This window comes from Talpa occidentalis, unplaced genomic scaffold (genome assembly GCF_014898055.3).
Source record: "Talpa occidentalis isolate TD23 unplaced genomic scaffold, MPIMG_talOcc4v2.1 talOcc4.12, whole genome shotgun sequence".
NCBI lineage: Eukaryota > Metazoa > Chordata > Mammalia > Eulipotyphla > Talpidae > Talpa > Talpa occidentalis.
Window position 1 is genome coordinate 40,879,986 of NW_023601212.1, and position 15,284 is coordinate 40,895,269.

The following is a 15,284-nucleotide window of genomic DNA, read 5'->3' on the forward strand; positions in this document are numbered from 1 at the left end:
CACCTTTGGGTGGGATGCAGGTTATGAACAAACCTGTCCAGCAGATGGCAGTAAAGTCTTAAAAAAATCAAGTAGGATTTGCTTACCAACCAACACACAGGTTTCCTTTCTTATTTGCCTGTTAAGTACTAGAGGGGAGGGCCCCAGGGAAGTTCAGGGTTGGTGAGGGGTTTTACATCCAGGACCCTTCACTTGCTGGGTGTCCTGGGCAAGAAGTCGCTGCCAGAGGGTGTTTCCTAAACATGACCAAGGTGCTTCTTATTCGCACTGTGGACCTTGCTGCCCTCGATGGCTGGATCTCATTGCGGGGCTTATTTCTTCCTCTCCCTACCGCCTGATGCGGATCTTTTTTGCCTGGATGAGCAAAGAGCAATGTGGTGCAGCTGGGCTGTTCCAGCACATGCTTCTAGCGACTAGGGTATGCGGACACAAGTGTGCTGCCAAGGTGCCTGGTATGTGGCAGGCACGGGGTGGGGTGGGGGGGCTGACTCCATCAAACTAGCTTTGCAGAGTGAAGGCTGATAATTACAGACTTGACCAGCAGAGGATCGGTCACAGCCTGTCTCTGCTCAAGAACACTCCTTGGCTCCCATTTCACTCCAGGTAAAAGCTGAAGTCCTCCCTGTGGCCCTCCAAGAATATGCACCATCTGCCTGGCCATCTCCTTGCCTTCACATCCTCAGGCTCACCCTCCTGATCACTCTCTCCTGCGCACTAAATGCCCTTACCTCAGAATCTGCATAGGCTGCTCCTTCTGCATGGAGTGCTCTTTCCAGGTCTCACCTGACTCCTGCACTCTCCTCCCTTATGGATTGGTTCAAATGGCACTTCCTTAATGATGCCTTCCTTGATTCCCCAACCACTTGTTTAAAGTTCTACTCCCTTTCCAATCCTACCCTCCATCCCTTGACACAAACTCTCTTAATCATCTCATTGTCCATCTCCCCTCCCCCTCAAATGTCAGCACCAGGAGGGCAGGCATGTTTGTCTGTCTCTGTGCTATCCCATAATACAGGGCCAAGCATATAGTAGGTGCTTAAGAAATGTCTGTGGAATGAATACATGAGTAAGTGGTGTTGTACCGGGTCCCACAGGACCTGGCCTCTGTGGTCTGTGTGGTCATGGCTCACGTGCCTGTTATGTGTGGTGTTTGAAGGGCCATCAGGGATCAGAGTGGCCAGGACACTGGCTTCCTGGGATTGGATGGCAGGTCCAAAGGGGTTAGAAGGGCCTGGGTGGGTAAGGGAGATGGTGAGAGAGCGTTTCAGGTGTGTCTGGAAAGGGGCACAGCCTGGCTGAAGGGCTGGTGCTTTTTTTTTTTTAAGATTTATTTATTTATGCACTCAAGAACTGGGGTACAGGCCAGAGGTGTGGGGGGTGAGAGGATTTACCAGACACAGAGTGGGGAACAGAACAGGCGGATTGACTGAAATACACTGCTGAGGGGAGCAGCGGGTGAGTCAAGAGAGGTCTGCTGTGCCGTGTGGGTAGCTCCCTGGCCAGAGATCGAACTCATGCTGCAGTGGCTGTGGACAGCTTCATAGGTTAAGTCTTAACCCCTTGCACCAACAAAGAGGCCCCAGGGCTGGTACTTTATGAGCACTGGGAAGATGAGCACCATCTCATGCCCTGCCAGCCATCAATGTTTAGCTCCACATGTGACATTTAATAGCTGTTCATTACATAATACTAAATAAAGCAATGAATGGAAGGAATGGAGGAAAGCGGGAAGGAGGCATGGGGGAAGGGCAAGTGAGGTGGTCAGGTACATCAAATTCTGGAGAGCTGAATAAATTGGGCAAGAGGAACTGAAAAACCCAATAGATTAGGTTCAACCACCTCTAATATGCAATTTCCTGCAGCTCAGGGTCCCCAAGGGTCTGGTTGTTGTTTATCACAGGGAAATGCAAATCAAAGTTCTAACAAGATAACACTTGTCATCCACCAGGTCATCTCAGGGAAAGCGCTGACAGCACCAAGCTAAAGGTTAGCACGTCTGTGGAGCAATGGCAGCCCTGGCTACTGCTGACGTGAGCGTCACTGTACGGTCCAGTAATCATACTGATCACATGCAAATTCTGCCATCCAGAAACCCATTTCTGGTTTTATACTCTGGAGACAGTCAGGGACCCATCAGGTGCAAGGGTGGTGGCGACAGTCTTCTAGACTGGAAAGGACCCAAATGTCCATCAACAGGATGACAGACGAATCAGGCCACACAGTGGAATATTAAACAGTAACGCAAAAGAGTGACCGCCACTATGGCAACAATACATGATCATCTCACACCAACAAAACGTTGGCTGAAAAGCGAGGCACAGAGTTATAACATGTACTTAGTGTTAAAAACAGGCAAACATAAATTGTAGTGTTTTAGGATGTAGGTAGGAAAATGACGAAGATTCAGAAATATTCATTCTAGAACTTTGGGTCTCAGTTACCCCTAGGATAGGGTTTCATGCTCAGTGCTGGTATTGTTTGGGACCTAAGCATTCTCTGCAGGGGCTGCCCTGTGCCTGGCAGGATGAGCAGAATTCCCCCCTCACCCCCCAAGTCACAGCATCAACATGTCTCCAGATGACATCCCCAATCATGAACCCTGGCTCCAGAGGGAGGGAAGACGGGGGATCAAGGAAACCACTGTGGTCAGGTGGTGGGGGGCAGTTTTGTTCTGCTTATTGTCCTGGATATGGTTCTGTGGGTAAGTGTGCTTTAAAAGCTATGGCAAATGGATGGTAAGTGTTTAACCCAGATTTTGGAGTCAGGTTCCAATTCAGTGAACATTGGGCATCAGGGCAGGACAGAGCCCAGTGTTGTTGAAAGGAGGATTTTGAGGAGGGAGGTTTTCACTGCAAGATGTAGTGGGGAGGGGGCTGGTCGGAGCCCTGCCAGATTCCCTGCAGCCCGGGAACTGTGGTGGCCCCCTCATGCCCACTCTCTCCCTTCTGGAGACAGAGACTCCTGGGAATCCACTAGAAGGAGAAGGCCAAGGAGGCCGAGGATTTACTGACCCCTTTTAACAGCCCCCTCCCCAGGCCTGGCTCGCTGGGGACACAGGCTACAGGAGGTAGGTACAGTCTCAGCCCTGCCCTGGAACTAGTTCCTCAGAGAACTGTGTTCTAATTATTTCCTCCCCTCTCCCCACCTCCCTGCCTCCTGCATGAGTCCCCAGGGGGCCTGGCAGGCCTGCGAAGGAAGGGAAAGTGCAAGGTAAGCTGTGCAGGCTTGATTTATAGGGCTCACCAGCCTCCTAACCTACTTAGTGAGGGCAGCAGGGCTTGGCTCCCAGCAGAAAATTTGCCTTTGGCTCTGGGCAGGGAGGGAGCGACTGGGAAGGAGGTGCCACCAGTCCAGCCTCTGCCTGGCTCTGGGTCAGACCCCTGTGCACCTGCCCAGGGGTGAGGTATGTCCTCACTTGAGGTGACTCGGTTTCCCTTCTCAGCGGGGAACATACAGTCATTCTTGTATGGTGGCACTCTAGGGGGCCGTGCACACAGCAGGTACTGACTCAGTAAACAGAGATGGTTGAATGATGCCGAGGGAGTTTTAGGGGAGGCAGAGTCAAATTCTGCCGCATGACCCTGGATGGTCTCCCCAAGCCTCAGTTTCCCCCTCTGTCAAATGGGGATACCTGAGAGGCTTGCTTGCTCAGAGCCTGGGGTTGCGTCTGTTTATAGTTAAGTGCTCAACAGGGGATTCTGGTAGCCCCCTAAGGGAGAGCTTGTTAGCTCTCCCAAACATTAATGTTAGGGTTAGATTTCTGAGTCAAAACAATCTCACCTTTCAAAGCTTCATGCCAAAATGGGAATGTCTGCCGGTGAGACCTGTCTGCCCTGGGGACAGCCTCTGAAGCACCCCTGCATGGGTATGCCCACCTCTCACGAACAGCACGCATTTGGTATCCTGCCCGGTATCCTGCCAGCCGCATGCTTCCCACTGCGGATCCTAGCAATTTTCACCCCCTGCTTCTTTGGCCGCATCTTCTCCACTAGGCACACAGCTACCACCTCCTCAAGGAACATTCTGCCCTTGAGAGCACCCCCAAAGAATCAGAGCTTCCCCTTCTAACCAGCAGACTCTGGGGCTGTGCCCCACCATCCTCACCACCCAGACTGAGGATAAAGCTGTTGGGGAGACTCACGTTGTTCCGAGGTGCATTGGGCTGCACAGGGTCCTCAGCGGCCAGGGCGATGCTGCTCATGGCGATGACCATGAGGATGCACATCTCAAAGTAGCGGAGGTTCAGGATGTAATGGCACAGGCGGCGGAGGCTGTAGGGACAGGTGGGCATGCAGGGTCCACTCAGACCACAGGCTCCCAAGTCCTCTCCTCTGTAATCTCTTTATGTCACCTACCACTACTTGAGATCTCTAACTCCCGCGACCCTAAATTATTAAACCCCGACACCTGGGGCCTCTCTCGGAATCCACTCTGATTTAGATGGGGCACTGGGAACTGCATGGCATTTAGTCAAAGGTCCGGGTCCTTTCTAAATTCCTTTCCTAAGAAGGAAAGATTCTCACAAGCCCTGCTTATAAGTTCCTAACACTCCCAAACCATCCTCTTGGAACATCGATTCCCAGCCTGGTTGAAGAAATATTCTCCTCGATTCTGTAGGAGGCCAGAGGGTTTTCTTGCATAAAACGTCCTATGGTCAAACAAAATTGGGAAATTCTGGGTTAAATAGATAATCTTTCTTTTTTAAAAAAATTGAGTTTAGGCAAGTTACTTATTCCCTTTGTACTTCAGTGCTCGCATCTGTGAAATGGCCATGATTAGAGTGCACCAGAGAATCAGAAGGATTAATAAATTCCTGACAAGTAGTAGGGGCTCCAAAAAGTTAGTTACTGAAATTATGACTTGCAGGCCTTATCAGAGCCTTTAATGCACCAACAGGTAGTACTTAAATGGAGTGGACAATAATAAATAAAGTTTGCATGAATGGCAGCAAATCTCAGAGATTAAGAAAGGATGCAGGTGTCTGTCACAGATTCCCCACTTGATTGCTGTGTGACCTTGGGCAGGTGACTTTACCTCCCTGAACCTCAGTTTCTTCATCTGTTCAATGGGGATGAGCATAGTACCAAGCCCATAGGGTTATCATTAGAGTTGTTTTACTTGTAAAGCACTCAGAGCAGTACCTGGCACTAAGTTCTTCATGAGTATTTCTCTAGCAATGTAGATAATGCCAACTAAGTAAGAAAGTAAACACCCAGGATGAATCTCCACGAGGCAGATTGTAGAGAGCAGTTGCCTGGCTTATTTGACATGATTCCTCTTTGACAAGCTTCTACAAATATTCTAAGGGACAAGAGTTTCAAGAAAAATACCCTTTGGAAAAATGGGAATCCTAGAATAACTTCTGAGCCACCACAACATACATAATCTATCTTCCTCAAGGATGTTCAAGATAGAGGGCTGTGGAACTCAGAGGCCACCGGCCCAGAAGGTAGGAGCAGAGTTCAAGGATCAGGGCTGTCATGTATGGTTGTCCAGGTTGTGTACTGCACAAGGTGGCCATGTCTAAGGGGCTACCACTCATACCTAGACATGAAAATTTGCATGTTTATGACAATGATATTCTAGCAGATGGCAGGAAGGGGTCTTTTCCCACAAAAATCAATGCTTTATGACAAATTTCTGTTTTATATAAGACTTAATAAAGGGGCAACATTTTAAAGTTTGCTCAAGGGCTCTATACGGACTAAGGTGGTCTTGGAGACAACTCTCCCTTTTAACCGTGTGTCTGGATCTGTCCTCCGATCTGACTTCCACTGCCCTAGCAGGAGCCCAGGTCCCCTGCCCTCGCCAAGGGCCATACTCACGGGTTGGTTGTAGAGAGGATAAACATGGAGCTGTAGGGGGGCATGGGCTTGGGACCATCTTCCCCAGGGTCGTCTTCCTCCTCCTCTTTCTTCTCTTCCTCCTTTTTTGGCAGTGGGTCTGGGTTGGCGTTTTTGTTCACTGTTGGGACAAGAACCAACACAGGGCTCCCTCTACAGTCTCCCACAAGCCCTGGCTGCCCACCTCCCAAGCAGTCAATACACAGCTGACACAAAGTGCCTACTCTGTGCAAGGTGTCATGTCATGCCATTTCATCCTCGCGTGACCTTATGAGGTTGGTACTTTCCAACCCCCATTTTACAGATGAGGAAACTGCAGCACAGAGAGGTAAAGTGACCTGCCTGAGGTCAAACAGCTGGGATGTGGCAGAACTGGGATCTGAACCCACAGAGCAGCCACAGAGTGCCTGCTCTTAACCGTTTGATAGCCTTAAGTCTGATGAGCCCCTCAGGCGCTCACAGACCTGTGCCCTAGCATCACTTGAAGGTGGCTGCGGTGAGTTCCAATAGTGCCTCCTTAGAGGTGAGAACACTGAACTCTCCCACCATCAAACTGCAGCCACCTCCCCATTAACACCCCTTTTTCTGATAGGGGCGATGGACCACTGTCTTCCAGGGCACTGATTCTGCAGCCTGGCTTCCCCATGCGCCTGTGGGCAGGCTGAGCCTCTCTGCACCTCAATTTACTTTTCATTTGTAAAATGAGTACAATGACTAGATCTACCTGGTAGGACGGTGGTGGACACCCATGGAGCACACTCATGTCAGTCTTTGCACAGAACTGACCCTGGAGGAACCAGGCTACAATGGTCAACTCAAAATAATGACTTAGGCAGCAGTCGCCTACAAGTTTCCAGTGTTTGCCTGACTCCAGTCTGACAGGGTCAGGAGGTGGCCAGTGCGGGGTGAGAACTGCTCTCGAGGGTCTGCAACACTTGAGGGGGGAGGTCAACACTGTGCTTGCTGCCAGGGGACAATGTACGCGTAACTGTGAAAGAATTCAAAGAATGTCCAATAATTCTTAAAATATTGATTACATGTTGGAACGGTAACATTTTGGGTTAAATACAATTTATCAAATTTCACTTATTTTTTTATTTTTAAATTCTTTTTTTTCCTTCCTTTTATCCATCCTTTCCTGTTTTCTCCCTCTCTCTCTCCTTCCTTCCACTCAGTATGGGACTAGAGCATTTTCAGTTATATAGGTGGCCTCTGTCTCATTTCTCTTGGAAGGTGTTGGGTTAGAGAGTGATCTGAGCACCCCCAAATTGCCATTTGAGGAACCCACTGCTTCTCAAATAAGGTTGCTTTCTGGCTGCATTGTGGGCATGTGGGATGCAGGAGACACAGTGACCCCCTATGTACATGTGCCAGGCACTGCACCCATATTATCTCATTTAATCCTCCCAGCAGCCCTGTGGGCAGAGATGACAGCTATGCCCATTCTCCATAGGAAGAAACTGAGGCCAGAGGGGTGGAGGTGCTGCCCGGGGCACTCAGCCGAGGGTTCACCCTCTGGCGAATGATCTAGGCAGCTGGTTCCCCTCCCAGGGTCTCACCTTGCACGACCGTGTGGTTGAGGGGGGCTGGGCAGGCTGGGGGTATGTCCACCGTGGTGTGGTCAGGTTTCCTGGCAGTCTTAGCTGAGTTGGTTTGGGTGTTGCTGGGGTTGGTGACGATAAGGCTGTTCTCGGGAGTCTTGGGGGGGCCGGGGTTGGATGGATTCCCCGGATTGTTGGGTGTCCGGCGGCTGGCGGTGTTCTGGGGGTTGGAGGCCATGGTGGGTGGGGCTGGTATGGGTCCGGGGTCCATGCTGTTCCCCATCTTGGCAGGGCTCTGGGGCAGGCCGGGGTGACCCAGGCTGTTGTGGGGACTGGCCGACTCGGCAGTGGCCAGCTTGTTGTTCTTCATGTTGTCGATGTCCTCAGCCAGCGGCGGGTCTTGGCGGCCCAGGTCCTGCTGGATCGGCCGGGTGGTGGACAGGTTGGGGCCTGACATGGGGACCCCGGAGCCCTGATTCTCTCTGAGGAAGGCAGGCCAATGAAAAAGAACCCACTGAGTTAGAGTTACAGAGCGACACTTCTAGATCTGCCTAAGACCCCTTATTTAAAGGTATAACTTGGACATCGAGAGGTCACATCCAGCACATGGTGCTTGGTCAGAGCTGAAGTCCCTGCATGAGTGCCATGCCTGCCCTCCCAGCTTTTGGCAATGGAGAGGAGAGGCTAAGGCACACACAGGGACGCCATCTCTTTAGAGGAGAATTGGCTCATAGCTTTAAATACCTGTAGTGTGTCTGGTCACTCCCAATATTCCCATAGGGGGAAGCAGGTGATACATACATATAAACAGAAGAAAAAAACAACAGAAACAAAAACAGCAAATACTTCAGTAACTCAAACTCCTTGGCACCACTCTAAGCACCTATCTTGTAATAAAAACTCAATCCTCAGCCTTCGGAAGACCAATTACTAGCATCATTTTATAGATGAAAAAAACAGAAGCTCAGAGAAGTTAAGTTTCTTGCCCAAGGCCACACAGTTGGTAAATGAACGAGAATTTCTTGCAGGAATCCAAATGTGGACAAAGCACTCCAGGCAGGGGGCACAGTCAAGTGTAAAGGCCCTGTGGTGAGAACAGACATGCTGAATTTGAGGATGCCAGTGTGGCTGGAGGTTGGGAGTTGGGGAGATGAAGTGGGATGGAGTTTGGCACCTTAGTTGCTCAAATAATATCACGCAGATGTCATGAGAAGAAATGAGTGTGAGTGCTCAGCGCCTTTGGAGGGAGAGAGAAAAAGGTAAATGTCCTTGCTGAGCTTTTTCTACCCCAATTTCTACCAGGACATCAGTTCCCAGAGGCAAGAGGTTTATTTTTGTCTTTCTTGTCAGTGTCTGTAACTGGGCTGGATACATGGTAAACTTTTGGTCACTCTTGTCAAGTGATAAATAAATGTCCCATTTTCCAGATAAGAACACTGAGGCCCAGAGTCCCATTGGCCCAGACCTCCCATCAACCCCTGTCTCCTCCCATCTGCATGCTCACCCTGCTTGCCAGAGACCCTTAGGAGCTGTGGACTTAGTGAGAGTGGCTGGGGGATGAGATTTGTATGGTGACTCTCGGACCACTGCATATCTATCCTCAGCTGGCCCTGCACACAGATCCGGGTGGAGCTGCCTCCCCTGAGGGCACGGCCCTTGACTTGGCTCTGTTTGCCTCCAGCTACCCCTTCTGGACCCTTGATGCTCAGCGGAGAGCCACTGTCCTTCCTCAATTCTTGGACTCAGGTCCCAACAAAGTCTGTTTGTGGGAAACACCAGGACATCTTTAGTCTACGGCCTCAACAACTCCCCTCTCCATCCAGAGGGCTCTGCAGTCCCAAACTCCCCCCTCTGGCTCTTCTTAAAGCAGCCCCCAATTCTACAAACAGTGCCCCCCACTTCTCATACATCTCAGATGTATTAATACTTGCTGTGTGCTAGACTTGGCATGAGTCAGCTCACCTAATCCTCAGGATAACCATAGGAAGTGGGTGGTGTTATTCCCATTTTACAGGTGAGAGAACAGCCGCCAGAGTTGGTGGCCAAGGCAGCTTGGATCTTGACTCCAGCACCCGGACTGCAAACTCCTGCTTGATACTTGGCCTCTGACTGAGTAGTCTGAGATCTCCTAAAAGCTGAGCCTCCAAGTGCTGTGAATCCTTGGCGCTCAGTGGCTTGGCCAGCAGGGGCAGCCAGCTCTGTTCTATCTGAATTCATTAACTTCTTGAACAATTTTATGAGGCTGGGGCTGCTTCTGCTCAGAGAAGCGGAAGTCATACTAGAGGACAGTTGTGTCAGGCGGTTGCCATCACACACAGAGTGGAGAGACCAGAGCAAGCAGAAGACGGCGCTCAGGTAGTACCTACTCATTGAACAGCAAGGGGATGAGACACAGTCACAGGAATGGAAGCCCCCACACAGCACAGGCCTGTTTCTCCAAACCCAGTTCCGAATCCTAAATCTCACACTTAAAAATAAAACAGACTAGCTGAATCATTGGCATCATCTTTTTGTTTTTTGTTTTTTTTCTGTTGAAGACAGAACAACCTGGTTTGAGTGTCAGCAATGCCACTCAGTAGCTGTGTGACTCTCTGCAGCTTGATTAACCTCTCTCAACTCAGCTCATCTTTAAATTGGGAATAATAGTAGAACATTCCCTATATTTTCGAGACCAAAGTGGAGATCCCTGGAGTGATGTGCTTGATAGTCACTGGTAAGTCAGTCTGTTTTCTCCCCCATAGCCTGGGATGGTAACCTCAGGGGGTCTCTGTAGAATGACTTCAGATCTTAATGGAATTTGCCCTGCTGAATGTAGAACCGGCTTAGAACCAGTGACACTTAATTCCTTCCAATTTCTGCCTTTTAGAGCTACCCTTTGGCTGTCCCACCACGATGTTTCAGAAACAGGTAACTTGTTTCTAGTTTCCAGGTCCATGGATGGAGAGGAATTTTGCCTTTGCATGGGTCACACCCAGCATCTCATCTAAACCCAAGTTAGAAGATGAGATTCGGGGGTTTTGAGCTGATATTGTAATAGTTGAGTTTTTAAGTGCTGTTGGGGTAGGGTGAAGATATCTGGTACATGGGATGGATGTGAATTCTGGGGAGGGATGTCAGAGGGTGGACTGCAGCTGGATGAATAGTGTCATTTCAAAAGCTATGTCCACCTGGAACATGTGACGTGACCTTCTTGGAAAAAGGTTGCAGATGTGATGAAATTAAGGTTGGCTCCTGAGAGATCATCCTGGATTAGAGTGGACCCTGACTCCAATGACAAGTGACCTTAGAAGAGACAGAAGACACACAGGAGAGAAGACAGCACAGAGGCAGGCAGGGACTGGAGAGAAAAGTCTACCAGCTGAGGAAAGGCCAAGGCCAAGGGTCATGGGCCAAGCATGCCTGGATCAGGACAGCTATAAGGGTGCCAGTGGAAAGAAATTCCAAACTAGTATTTCCCTAATGTCTTGCCCAGCACACTCTGGTGTTTTTTAGAATTTGTATATCAGTTGGGAATATTGTCTGGCTGGGAATAGTGTCTCATTTTTGTAAATATTTTCAAAAAGCAAGCTTGGATGAGTTATCATTTCAGAGAACCTACATTCTTTGGCCACTATCTAAATATAATCACATGTTGCAAAATGACATTTCTGTCATCCAGGGGCTGCTGAGACCACTGTGGTCCCAGGAGGCTGTGCCGAGCACCCTGGGTGTGCAGGAGGCTGCCCGCCTAGGGCTGCATGGTCACCCTCTCTGATGGTGCCGCGGTGGTGGTAGCGCCCAGGGGTGCACTTCTCAGCACACAGATACTGGTCAGGGAGCCACACACGACATAACGCATCCTGGAGCCTATGGTGAAAGCTCCGGGGAGTTTGCTGGTGGGGGACCTCAGGCACAGGGAGAAGAGCCCCTTGTCCGGATGGAAAGGGGACCTGTGGCTTTTGTTGTGTCTTCTTACTTCCTCTGTCCTGCAGTTTTAATAAGCTCAGCCTGCAGATGCCAATAATCAATCTCCAGGAGGTTTTATTTCCAAGTGTCTCCCAGGAAAACTCAATGGGGGCAGAAAACTTTGAAATTAGCCCCTTTCTCCCCTTTCCCCTCGGGGACCTGCCATTATCTGCCCTGAACAGAAAGCCAGTTGCATAATTCCCGTTCAGTACCCGTACCTCTGCCAGAGAATCACTTCAGGGTCTCTGCCAAGGGCTGTGGACACCCACCCTGGGCTTGCTCTGGCGCCTAGATGCAGGGGGTGGCCTCAGTTACCTGGGAATGACAACAGCAGCTGCTGCTGTTAATTGTCTCCTCACTTGTGTCCCCACCTGTCCTAAGAACCGACATGTAATTAACCCATTTAATCCCCACAACCACCATATCAGAGGTGTGTTAGCATCAGACCCATTACGCAGATGTGGAAACAGGAGCCCAGAGAGCCAAAGACAAGCACCAGTATTATCCAGCTGCGCAAGGGCTAAGCTGGACTCTGGTCCTAGAGATCTCAATGTAGAGCATCACTCAGTGAAGAAATTGAGGCAATGTACAAATTGGGCTGCATGGAATGAGGAGACTGGTGAGGAGACTGGTGAGGGCCCATTGGGGGTGGTGTGAGAATCAGGGTGTTAAAGGATGAAGTGTTCCCACCCCCTTCCCAATGCAGGATAAACCAGTGAGGCTCAGGCATCCAGTGTCTCTCTTCTTGCTCCTTGGGGGGAGGGGGGTTGTCATGGTGATGGAAGCAGGTGGAATCAGGACACAAGCAGCTGAGCTATTAATTCTGGGGTGCCACAGGTCTTGGCAAGAGCTCCCCTCACTCAGCCAAGCCTAGTGGGAGGCCTGGCTGTAGGAGGTGGTGGACGCCCTGCGAACCACAGCTTTGTACTGGGAGTCGGGGAAAGCCAGCCCATCCTTTCTTTGCTTGCCCTGGGTTGCCATTGGGCTCAGTCACTTGAGTGGTGGATCTCAATGGGGAAGAGAGGAAGAGATGAGGGTAGGAAAGGGGAAAAGACAGAGGAACAGAAAGAAAACAGTTATGTGTATTAGAGTGAGCCAACGTAAAACACAGAGCATGTCTGAGTGAAGGCTAAGGAATGAGGAGCAAGAATATATGAGGCTGACCTCTGAGGCATCAGTGTTGTCATTATACAGAACCCACCATCTTTTATAGCATATTACACTCTCAAAGTTTTATCTTCACCACTCTTATTTTTTTTTTTAAAGCAGATGAATGGCTCATCTTGGATTTTTTTTTTTCCTAAAAGAGCCTGAATCTCCATGGAGTCTTATTTCAACAAATATTAGAATCTTTGTATTAGCCAAATGAACAGCACCTCCCCAACCAGGGTGTTTGCCACGCCAGTTAACATGGGAGTGGCCCAGCTGAGATGCAAGTGAGGTGTCCTCGAGCTTTCTGTCTGATTTTGGAAGCCAAGACTGAATGGGGGATTACAAGCAAAAAACAAGGAGGTTTTGCAATTCAACCTGTTTCAAAATATAACCTGTTTTGCTCCAACAATCTGAAATTTGAGTTAAAAAAATATAGAAATGACCAGCATTTGAGGGTGAAAGTTGGGGAGTACTGTTTTCCTTTGGAGATGAAGGGAGTGGAGGCCAACTGTAGGATTCTGGAAAGCCGTTGATATAGACGGCTGTCCTTGGGGAAACCCCTTCCCCTTGCTGGGCCTCAGTTTTCCATCTATAAAAGGAGGGAGCTGGAGTGGGCAATTTAAAGGCTGTCTGTCTAAAGTTGTTTTATATGTTTACCAATGAGAAACTCTTGATGGTAATAATAGGTACCATGGATCAAGTGCTCATTACTATTACTACAGCTGATTAACACTTCGTTACATTAATACTAGCCTAGTACTAATACTAATAATAGCTAACATATAGTGAACGCTTACTATAAGCCAGGCACTAAAGCGTCTTACATGTGTTAACTCATTTAACCCTTATGCCTAGTCTAGGAAGTAGCTACTACTCTTACCTCCACTTTACAAATGAGGAAACAAAGGCTCAGAGAGGGAAAGGGACAAACTGTAAGTCACAGAGCCAGGAAGCGATGGGGCAGGAGTGTGACTACTGGCTCTAGGGTCCTTGCCCTTCACCACCAGGCTGTGTCATCATCCTAACTCCTTCAATAATAGTAGGTACAGTAATAGGAATGATAATAAGTCACTGGCTCTTAATTATGGAGTTCATTGCTAACCACTTTATTCCCTGTATGATCCTTCAGTGGTCTCCTATTGCTCTGAAAGGGGCCAAGGCCCTGTTGACCCATCTCTGTCCCTTTAATTTCTTTGTCTGCCACTTTCTCCTCACTGTCTAAACTGCAAACTAGCCTCCTTCTGGTCTACCTCAGGGCCTTTGCACAGGTTGCTCATGGCCTAGAGCATTCTATTTCCATCTCAGATTGCTTCTCTGGGAAGCCTGCCCTGGACTGGACACAGTTTCTTTGTCATCTTTCTCAGAACTTCTCCACAGCATCCTGATCATCTTTGGACACAGTCAAGCCACATAATGATGGCTTGGTGGCTGATGGGTCATCTGTATGACTGAGGCCCTGCTGTATGGCCTGGGAGTACAGTGGGTTGGTTTTGCCAAACTCTATGATGTTTGCACAAAGACAAGATAGCTTAATGATGCGTTCCTTGGAAACTTATCCTTGGTAAGTGAAGCATGACTGCACTTGATCAAATCCACAGTGCTTGTTTAGATAGAGTAGCACTTGGTAAACGCTGACAGAATGAACGAATAAACTCGTAAGAGAAGACCCCACAGTAGGAATGACTTGGAACAATGGTTTGCATGGGACTGTTGTGGAGATATGTGGAGACATAATGACATAATAACTGGGGGGCATAGTGGGCATTTAGATAAAGGAGGTATACTGTGTCTTACCAAGTACAAGGCAATCCCACCTGGGAAAGAATTATCCTTTCTCCTTCATGATTTTTGAACATCCCCTCACACAGATGAGAAATCTGCTTGTAATGATCAGTGTTTTAGCTTTAACCTAAGTCTGTTTTACATATGGGTATTAAGTATTTTTAAAATATTTTAAATATATGTTGCATTTTCCAGATTGCAACTATACTCACATGTCACTTAATGATGTTTTGATCAGCACTAGAATGCATGTAGGACGTGGTTCCCACAGGTCATACCCAGAGCCTAAGTTTCTGACATAATACTCGATGATGTTTTTCACAACATTGAAATCGCCTAATCATGCACTTCTCAAAATGCACCCGTCGTTCATCAATGCATGGCCGTATGGACGAAATGAAGGAGGATTAGACTATTTCATATCAAATTTTCTCAGGAGGTGTTCACCATCTTGGAATATCTGGACATTATGGCAACTCCCTCATATCATTTGAGTTGTTTGGACAACCCTGAGGCAGTCGGTCTTTGCACCTGCCATGGCAGGATGATTGTGCACGCAGGTGCCTGCATCAGAATAACTTCACTCTGGCCTCGGAGTCCCATTATACAAAGCGCAGTCCCTGGACCAGCATCTGCCTCTCCTGGGAGCTCCTTAGATATGCAGCATCTCAGGTGGAGACAGATCTACTGAATTAGAGTCTATATTTTAACAAGATCCCTGGGGATTCAATTTTAAGAAATGCTGGCCTAGTGTGTATGTCATCCAACAGAGACATTTAAACACATCATTAAAAAAATCAGTATGATGCCCTAATGGTGATACACAAGACTAAGAGAACATTAATTAATAAAAGAACAATGTCTTTTCAACATGTATGTATGTCAATGGGCGCCTAGATGTGGTCTTTCAAAAAGTATTACAAATTATTATAAAACAGAGGTTCTGCTTCTGGCTAGGTAAGGAGTTGGCCTGGAAAATACCTTTAAAAACTCTGAACCCTGATTCAATTCCGAGGGCCCA

The 15,284-nt window shown here is 48.6% G+C and overlaps 1 protein-coding gene across 3 annotated transcripts in view; it reads right to left on the reverse strand.

Annotated features, from left to right (window-relative positions):
• CACNA1A (calcium voltage-gated channel subunit alpha1 A) overlaps nt 1–15,284 on the reverse strand; it is a 216,052-nt gene that overhangs the window by 52,162 nt on the left and 148,606 nt on the right. For all 3 annotated transcript variants that reach the window (XM_037505963.2, XM_037505964.2, XM_054693304.1), the window contains exons 20-22: nt 7,403–7,866; nt 5,826–5,964; nt 4,142–4,271 (exon numbers count right to left, since the gene is read on the reverse strand). In XM_037505963.2, coding sequence (XP_037361860.1) covers nt 4,142–4,271; nt 5,826–5,964; nt 7,403–7,866 — 733 coding nt within the window. The remainder of the gene's footprint in view (nt 1–4,141; nt 4,272–5,825; nt 5,965–7,402; nt 7,867–15,284) is intronic.